The sequence below is a fragment of the Homalodisca vitripennis genome, chromosome 2 (assembly GCF_021130785.1).
Source record: "Homalodisca vitripennis isolate AUS2020 chromosome 2, UT_GWSS_2.1, whole genome shotgun sequence".
NCBI lineage: Eukaryota > Metazoa > Arthropoda > Insecta > Hemiptera > Cicadellidae > Homalodisca > Homalodisca vitripennis.
The window spans coordinates 187,515,673-187,525,198 of record NC_060208.1 but is presented as its reverse complement, the minus strand read 5'-3'; the positions used below and the strand labels follow the sequence as shown (position 1 = coordinate 187,525,198).

General features: G+C 37.5%; 1 protein-coding gene across 1 annotated transcript; it reads left to right on the top strand.

Annotated features, from left to right (window-relative positions):
• Positions 1-689, top strand: LOC124355934. The gene is made up of 2 exons (XM_046807086.1): positions 1-91; positions 406-689. Exons 1-2 carry the CDS (start codon positions 1-3, stop codon positions 687-689), a joined length of 375 nt encoding a protein of 124 aa, XP_046663042.1.
• Positions 690-9,526: the final 8,837 nt, after the last annotated feature.

The following is a 9,526-nucleotide window of genomic DNA, read 5'->3' as shown; positions in this document are numbered from 1 at the left end:
ATGACAGTGAAGACAGTTTTGGTGGATGACTCAGATGAGGATCCAGATTACACCCCTGGCCGTGACAAAAAGAACAAGTTAGCCTTATTTTGTAAGTTTATTTATACCATTAATTCCATAATTAACTTAGTTAGGCTCATACTTACTAATCTAAATTTATATTCAATACTAATAGGCTATGTTCTGTTTATTATATGTCTTTTCTTGTTATGACAGCACCATTTTTAATGCACACGGTTAGGATAATTCAGATTATGTTACACTAGGCTGTATAGAAAATTGTTTCAGCGGTGCTGTTATATACTAGTAAAGACCTCAATATGTTATTTATTTTAGTGTGAAATACATACTTTTTTGTGGTTTGAAAAAAAAAGCAAGGCAAACAGCGAGTTTGTTTTGTTTCAGTGAACAATGCAGCGAGCTCCAGTGATGTCACAGATGAAGACGAAGAGAACATCCCTTCAACGTCTACAGCCACAAAAAAGAAGATTCCAAAAAAACCAGCACCTGCTTGGAATGAAGTGAATCCAGATAACAGTGAGAAACCTTCTCCGCCAATGCTAGAATTAAGTAACGAACATGTACTTCAGTCTCCAGTTGACTACTTCAAAGATTTTTTTGACAATGACCTTTTAACTTTGATTGCTACTCAGTCAAACTTGTATAGTGTCCAAAAAAATTCCGAATAAACCCTTGAATACTCAGAGAAGGAAGTAGAGCAGTTTATAGGCATTTGCATCTACATGAGCATTTATGGTCTACCTAGGAGTAGGATGTATTGGAATGGAAATACACGAGTAGAAAAGGTTGCACATGTTATGTCACGTAACAGATGGGAGGAACTGAAGGCCAACTTGCACTTCAATAACAATGATCACATGCCATTACAGAATGATCCAAACAAAGATAGGCTATTTAAAATCCGCCCACTAGTTGATGCTCTTCAAAACAAATTCAAAAACATTCCTATTGAGGAACAAATGCTCTGTGTTGATGAACAGATTGTGCCCTTCAAAGGCACATCTTTACTAAAAAACAGTACAACCCGATGAAACCCCACAAGTGGGGATACAAACTGTTTGTACTTTGTGACAGCAAGGGTCTGGATTCACAATTTTGAGATCTACACTGGTCGCATACTAACTGCTACTTCCCTACCTGACATTGGAGCTAGTTCAAATGTTGTTTTACGACTGGTTGAACATTTGCCTCGTAATGAAAAACAAATTCTTAATCTATTTTGATAACTGGTACTCATCACCAGCTCTCTTAGTGACTCTAGCAAATATTGGTTTCCAATCCCTCGGGACCATTCGACTAGGACGATTTCCAGGCTTGTTGTTTTCATCTGACCAAGAAATGAAAAAGAAAGGCCGTGGGTCTTATGAGGAAAAAGAGGCAACAATTGATGGGGTAAAAATTAGGGCTGTAAAAATGGTTAGACAATCGAGGGGTGTCTCTTGCGTCAACTTTTGAGTCTGGCTTGCCCTATCAACACTGTGCAACGCTTTGACTCTAAAGGTCGTGAGCAGATTGATGTCACTTGCCCTAAAAATCGTTACAACATACAATAAGTTTCATGGGGGGAGTGGACCTTCTAGATGGACTTATCAGCTACTACCGAATTAATCTAAGATCTCGGAAGTTTTATTTTGAGGTTTTTCTTCCACTTTGTTGACGTAAGTATTGTCAATGGATGGCTTCTCTTCAGACGAGACTGTCAACATAATGGAATTGCTAAGCAGGGAGTAATGGATTTGCTAGCTTTCCGGTGTGAGGTGGCCGAGTCTCTTTGTAACTTAGGAGCTGACCCAATAAAAAGAGGAAGGCCATCAACAGACAGGGTAGAGAACGAATTTTCAAAGAAAAAGAAGAAAGGTCCATGTGTCAATATCCCTATACCAGATGTTAGAAATGATGGAGTTGGACATTGGCCATCTGTTGTCGGAAGATAGGCAGAGATGCATGCATCCCTTCTGCAAGCAGAAATCATCCATTATGTGTGAAAAGTGTAAAGTTCACCTCTGCCTAAACAAAGGAAAGAACTGTTTTGTGGATTTCCACTTGTAAGGTGCTCCTTATACTGTGTAGTAATGTGTTTTACTTATAATTCTAAATATACTGTAATTATGAAGCAATATACTATTAGTTTTTTCTTATGTCCTGTTTACTTTCTCTAAAGTGCACTATTTTCTCTATTGCCCAATGTGCCAGATTTGGCACTTACCCAAAATTTGGTTAAATAGTAAATTTAAAAATCTGAAAAAAATTACAGGGTCATCTAAGTACCATTTAAAGTAACTTTTAGCATAAAATAATTTTTTTTATATACTGCATCATGTAGTGGGCATTAAGAGGTTAATTTAATTCCAAGTGAAATTAAAATTAATAGATCTATATTTATTTTTAAAAAGAGGCTGAAGGTTTGGTTATTGAGTAGAAGTGTTAAAGATATTGAAAATTTATATTTAGTTGTTCAGTAAAAATATTTTGTTCTTATTTTATAAATTGTAAATGTATGTTTTTATATTGAAGTTGAGTTGGATTTCTCTAATTAATGTGTGTTAATTTGATGGTTAAGAGTAATTTTAGTTTGTTTATTATTATTTGTTGTATTTTCATATTGTTATTATAGAACTTAAATTAAATTAAGAAGCTGATGATGGCTCCCACCCAAGTGCAAGATTATTTTCTTTTTGGGTTGGTATATTTTTTTTCTCTGTAATCTGTATATTGTTGTATACTGTATTTACATGTATTTAAAAAAAGAGAAAAAATAAACGCATTTATTATTATTATTATTATTATTATTAATGCTGAATGCTGGCATTGCAGTTTTTGAAGAAGACTTATTTTATTATAGTAACTATCAGATTTTATCTTCCAGTAACCCAAGTAACTAAACTTTTGAAGATATTCATAGACTGTTGCTACACAAATATCCTTGAAGACTGTTAATTTTATAATTGTTTAAACTGGATTTTTAGATTATACAGGTCAAATATATAGCTTCTACCTGCCTAGCAATGGAAAATGAAGGAACACAATTTCTCAAATTCTTTTACAGCGAATTCATTGAACAAAGTCTTAACTGTGTAAGGAATGAATTTGCTTGATAGGGATGTTATCATATACTAAATGCTTATGATGTTGAAGATGATTATTATCAGGAGTTTTTGACAGTTCTGACAAGAGTTGTGTACTCAATGAAAAGGAGTAGATAAAAAACAAAATCAAAGTTGAAAGTAGTCTATGATGCGACTAATAAGCTAAAAATGAATATCTTTGAGTTTGTTACAAACATGAGATGACCGGCAGTGACAGTAACGGAGATAATGAGAAACACAAAGAGAAAACATGACTTCAAATGCAGAGATCTCAGATGTAATTTGACTAAGAAACACATAAACAACTGTAATAAAAAAATCAATGGCTCTATGGATTTATGAATTGCTTAATAGAATAACAAAACTCCAGCTCTCTATTTATCTAAAAGAAAAAAAACAATTGTACCGTAAATTAGTTAATTAAATTTCATACAATGTAAATTTCGCAACCTAATCAGCCAGTATAATATAATATTATTTTTACATCCAATGTTCCGGAACTAAATTATTGGCGCGGAGTAACTACCTAATTGGCACGCGTATGAATTTTTTCTTCTAAACTCTTTGTAGCAGCCCAACTACGTAACCGATCAGACCTCGCGCGCCTTGTCCGTAAGTAAAATTTATCTTTTCGTATTATTAAATTAGCCCATTGATGCCAAACGTATAAAATGAATGTAACGTAAAGTAAAGATGTGAATAGTAAAGTAACTTACCCTTGAAGAACTTTTTTTTTATTTGCTTGATGGAGATAGATAAAAGGTTGTGGCGTTCGTCCTTATGGCGACGAGCACGTTGTTATAAATAGTAATTTGTATCATTAAATGGCTAATACCGTCGCGAATTTGTTTTAGGCGAGTTTACGTAGCTGACGTATCTCACGTGTTGTTTGAATAGATGGCTACCATTTCCCAAATTCTACTCCTCTTCTCTAGAAGTAACCGTTCTTAGACTACAGCTTCCAATGTCTCGTGCCAAGACGCCGATACCCGGGTTGTGAGTCTACCTATTGTGAAGGGAAGTGAAATATTATTGTTTTGTAAAGTAAAACGTCGTACGCATAATTCAATAGAAACATTGGATATTTTAGGCCCACCTAGAAGATATACTTTTAGTTATTACATTCTAATTGGCAGCAACGTGGCAATACATATTTTTCATTTACCATCTAAAAAGTGGTGCTTGTAAGTTTAGTAAATTAAATTGAACTTATAAGTAAACTTTGCATTTCTAGTATTTATTACTACGACCTCAGAAGTCACCACCCCCATGTGTTATCGTCATACGGTACACAAGTTTATTGCGCCAATCTGCTATTGATGTGCCTACTCTGCCATCAACTGGGTTAAACTGAGTGAAAACGCCACAATGCCTGCCATTAAAATAGAATATTTGTCTAAAGATGAGTTGGTATTTGAACTGATATCTAGAGGTATTAACTTAAATAGTGACAGTACAGTAAATGAACTCAGAAAGTCCTTAAGACAGTGTTTGAGAAACAATATTTTACCTACTCCTAGTAGCCTATTAAAAATAGACCACAATCAGGAAGTAAAACTTCTCAGTGAAAAAGTGATATTATTAGAAACATGGGTGCAGTGAATTGAAACAGTGCTAGTTCACCTTTAGAAATCACTCAAATTCCAAGAAAAGTGTAAACATTTAATAAACCGTTTATTTTTAGACAACCAGCTAGAACTAAGTTCTGTACATAGTGAAACTTTATCAGCTTTAAAGTGTAGGCTAGTAAATGTTGAACAACAGTTAGCTAAAAACTTGCTACCTACAGTGAAACCTAGAACAGCTTAAAGTGTTAGAAGCCAATTTAAATGAATCATTAGAACAAGATGAGGCTATGGAACAAGCAGTGAAAGAACAAATAGGCCCTATTTCTGTACAACCACCAACAATATCACAGCCTACTGCCAGTACCCCCCACTTTGCCTATAATGCCTATTTATAATGCAAAACAATGATTGTATTAGTCAACCTATGTCTGGTTTAAAATATGTTTAATAAGTTAAACAAACCCTGTAGAATTTATTTATTTATTTATTTATCAACGGTCAGTGCCATTTACACAAATGTACAAACAAGCAACTAGTACATACAAAAGTACAAATTACAACATAAGTTATCAACAATATTTTACTAGATAGCTTCAAGATGTATATAAATAATTTCCAACAAATAATTATTTTAAATACACAAATAGTAACAACAAAGAGTATAAACTAAGCAAACAATCAATAAATAATCTCTAACAACAATTGACTTCAACCAACCCAAGAACAATACTGATATGTAGGTATATAAATGCTATTAACTACAATGGGACCAACTAGCATTTGATCTAAATACATTTTAAATGCTATGCCTAAGAACAAAAAGAAGATAAGACTAGAAAAAGAATAAGTATAAAATTTCCTGAATAATCACGAGTGCAATATGTTTTCCCTGAAGGTAGTGGGTGAAGAGCCAAAGAAGTCGGCCCGTGCTGAAACAGAGTTCCCATGTCTCAGTAAACGAGGGATGATACTGTGGTAGCCGTAGCTGGTTAGCTGATGTGTCTTTCCAAAGAGGTCTCTCGACCTGGTGCCTCCGACTGGAAACACGCAGATCTACCATGGCCGAGGAGATCGGGGCAGTCGATACTACCATTTAGCAGTCTGTGCAGGAACATCAGGTCCAGATACCTTCTTCTTGACTCCAGCAGGGGCAGTCCAAGAGCATCCCTTAGCGTTTGTCACCGGAACCTCCCTATAGTTAAATCCCAGCCGGACTCCAACTGTCTTCAAAAATCTTATCTGAATTCTTTCCAGTAGGTCACAATGGTTTTTTTCTGGAAAGGAGCCCACACCACGGGACGCATACTCCAGATGTGGTCTGACCAGCGAGATGAAGAGATGTCTCAATGAGGGAACGGAAAGACCATCACGTGAGGCTCTTATGACAAATCCAAGGGAAGCGTTGGCTTTTTTAGAAATATGTTGCAAGTGCTCCCGAGGGTCAAGATTAGGTGCCATTATTATTCCAAGGTCCTTTGCACTCTCCACTGCTTCAGATGGGCACCTCCAATAGTATAACCATACTCAAGAGCTGACCGAGAACGTGCAAATGTCATCACAAAACATTTGTCCGGATTCAAGTCCATGTCATTCAACACACACCATTCTACAAGACCATCCAAGTTACTTTGCAATCTACGGCAATCATCAGGACCAGTTTATCTCAACAAAGACCTTAGCATCATCTGCAAACAACAAGAAATTAGTTGAAAGCCTGTCGCCCACATCATTAATAAACAGGCTGAACAAAATGGGTCCCCAGGAGTGAGCCCTGAGGTACGCCTGACAGAACGGGTATCGGTTTTCAGAAACTGCTCCCCCAAACCGCACTTGTAGATGTCTATTATTAAGGTAGGACTCAAACCAGTCAAGCAAAACACCATGGATCCCAAAGGCCTCAAGTTTTTTGATCAGGTGGACGTGGCTAATGCGATCAAAAAGCCTTAGAGAAATCCAGGTAGACTGTGTCAATCTGAGTGACCCTAGAGAAGGACCGGATTACAGTGTTATGAAAAACAGCCAAATTAGTTGACGTGGAGCGACCCGCAAAGAACCCATGCTGTTCAGGACAAATAAAGCTCCTCAAAGAAAAAGAAATGAAATCCAAAACGATGCTTTCAAATATCTTGGCCAGACACGACTGACTGTATAACTACAGGTCTGTAGTTTTGAACATTCCCCAAGTCACCAGATTTGTGAATTGGAGTAACATAACCAGACTTAAGATTCTGGGGGAAAACTCCTTTACTCATCAAAAGATTGAAAAAAATAGTGAGGTGGGGGGCAATTGCACTAGAGCAATATTTTATGACTCTGGGTGGTATACAGTCAGGGCCAGAACCCTTGTAGGGGTCCAGAGCTTCAAGCCTTTTTTCCATATCAGTACAATCAACAAAGCACGATGACAAGCTTGCATTTGACTGAGGAGGGTATGTAGAGGGATTACTTCTAGGCAACCGGTACACAGATGCAAAGAATCTGGAAAAAAAGTCACACATTATTGAAGGATCTTGCGTACTAACGTCATTGTAAATCAATCTTGATGGTATCCCCAGGTTTTTTCTTTGACAGTTCACATGCGCCCAAAAAGCCTTGACGTTTTCCGGGATTGCCGAATTCAACCTCTGAATATATGAATCGTAACACACCCTAGCGAGAACACTGCATGACCTTCTCAATCCACAAAAACGCCAGTAGTCCTCATCTCTAAGAGTGGATTTAAAAGTCTTATGAGCAATCTTCTTCCTGGTAACCAAACTCACCAATTCCTTCGAGAACCAGCGTGGAAACGTTTTACTTCCAATATATCTTATGGGGGAATTTTCAACGATGACTTGTCCCAGTTGTTGGCAAAAGCCCATGAACGCAGTCTCCACATCATCACAATGAACAGGGTAGGGAGTATCCTGAATCCATGAGAAGACGTTATCCATATTGCACCTATTTAAGTCCTTTTGAAATCGCTTAGGATCCCGTTGTATAGAGGAAGAAACTCCGAAGTTAATTTCCAGGGCAGGATGATGTCTGTCCTGCTGCAATAATGTGTCAACGGCAGGGCTCACCGAGGTACACTTCATTGAGGCTAAGATCAAGTCCAAGATGACTCCCCTCTCGTTCAGAGTACTGTTATATTGTTGAAGATCTAATGTTGTGGCCATGTCAAAAATGTATTGGGCACTTAAATTAAAATTGTTACCCATCTTCATATTGCGCCAGTCGATCATTGGAAGATTGAAGTCCCCCACTATGATAATGTCACTATACTTCGAACGCTCAGTAAAAGCTTCTTCAACTGACTCACAATAGGCAGCATAGGCACCGGGGGGATGATTTGGTGGAATATAAACCCCACCCACCACAACGCAAAAATTCAAACAACCGACTGCTACAAACAAAGATTCAATTTCAGGTGCGGAGGTATGGACTGACCATGATTTCAACTCCTTGCACACTGCCACCAAAACACCCCCACCGCTCAGCTTGGAGCTGGTTTCTTCATTCCTATCCTTTCGATAAATATTATAATTGTTCAGACCCAATTCCTCGTTCCTGATGTCTTCATTAAGATTAGTTTCACAAAAAACAAGTACATCGTAAGCCCACAAAGGAGCTAAAACTTTAAGACTTGACAGTTTATATCTAAGACCATTCACATTCTGATACAACATACAAAGAGGCCTCTGACCGTTGAAAGTTCCTAGTTTTTTTTATTTTTCTGTACAATTGTTGGAACTCCATGCACAAACTTAATAGTTAAATTCACCTCCCCAGCAGAAGTCCTTGACTGAAGCTCTTCTCTCAACTTTGCTAGGTGAAGACGCTCTCTTTTAGTTCTGTCCCTACCTAAAGACAGCTTAGCAAAAGACTCGTCCAAGGCTCTTACCACATTTTCATCGAAACTCTCTATTATCTTCCTAGACTCAAACTGGTCCTTTAGAATCACCTTTAGCGGGCGACACCCACCTTGGCTATTGGACCACGCCCCCAATCTGAACGCCTTTAGGTTCTTTGTATCAACACTCGGACACACCGTAGAGACCACAGTCCGAACCTTTTCCAGATCATATTTCTTCCGATCACTTGCATCCTTTGATTTAGATTCGGGAAGCTCGTAGATTATAACATTAGAAAGGCATTTTGAGCGTTCATTTATTTCCTGAAGAATTTCCTCAGGGCTGATTCCCCCCGGCGCAGATTGAGCTTGCATATCAGATACCTTTGTTTCTAACACGGTGATTCGAGACTCAGACTCCGTTAATCGTGGTTCAAAAGAATCCAACTTGTTGTTTAGAGCCTTTAAATCGTTTTTTATATCAGCAACGTCAGAGGACACTGTCTTGATAGAATCTAATGTTGCTATCAGAGTTGACATTTTCGAGGACAAATCAGATATCTGGGATAACAATTTGTTAATTGGCTGATCAGCAATGCGTACGCAGTCCACACGATTGCAAACCCATTTTTCATTATTGTCACTGGCGTATTTAGAATACTCAGATTTAGACATCCGCACGCACTCAATATGAAACCAACGCTCACACTCGTTGTCACAAGCAATTCCATCGTCAGAATCAAGTACCTTTATTAAACAAACAGGGCAGGTTTCCTCACAAGTCGTAGCCATTGCACCAGAGATAATAAGGACTTTGGCCTTTTATTATTTTTATTTTATCAGATATATAATGACAAAGACCACTTGTCGCTATTCAAATCTCCACAATAATGATCACTAATCTATAATCCATAGAAATTTTCCGTAATTCGCAAGAATAACTAACTTTTCATATAGTATAATAACAGAGACCAGTTGCAGCTACTCGATCCACCACAATAGTGATCCCTGTGCAAAAG

Bases quoted from the DNA above. Each gene is read 5' to 3' on its own strand.
- LOC124355934 (XM_046807086.1), top strand. From the start codon at position 1: ATGACAGTGAAGACAGTTTTGGTGGATGACTCAGATGAGGATCCAGAT. The intron at 92-405 runs GTAAGTTTATTT...GTTTTGTTTCAG, and splicing joins GAACAAGTTAGCCTTATTTT to TGAACAATGCAGCGAGCTCC.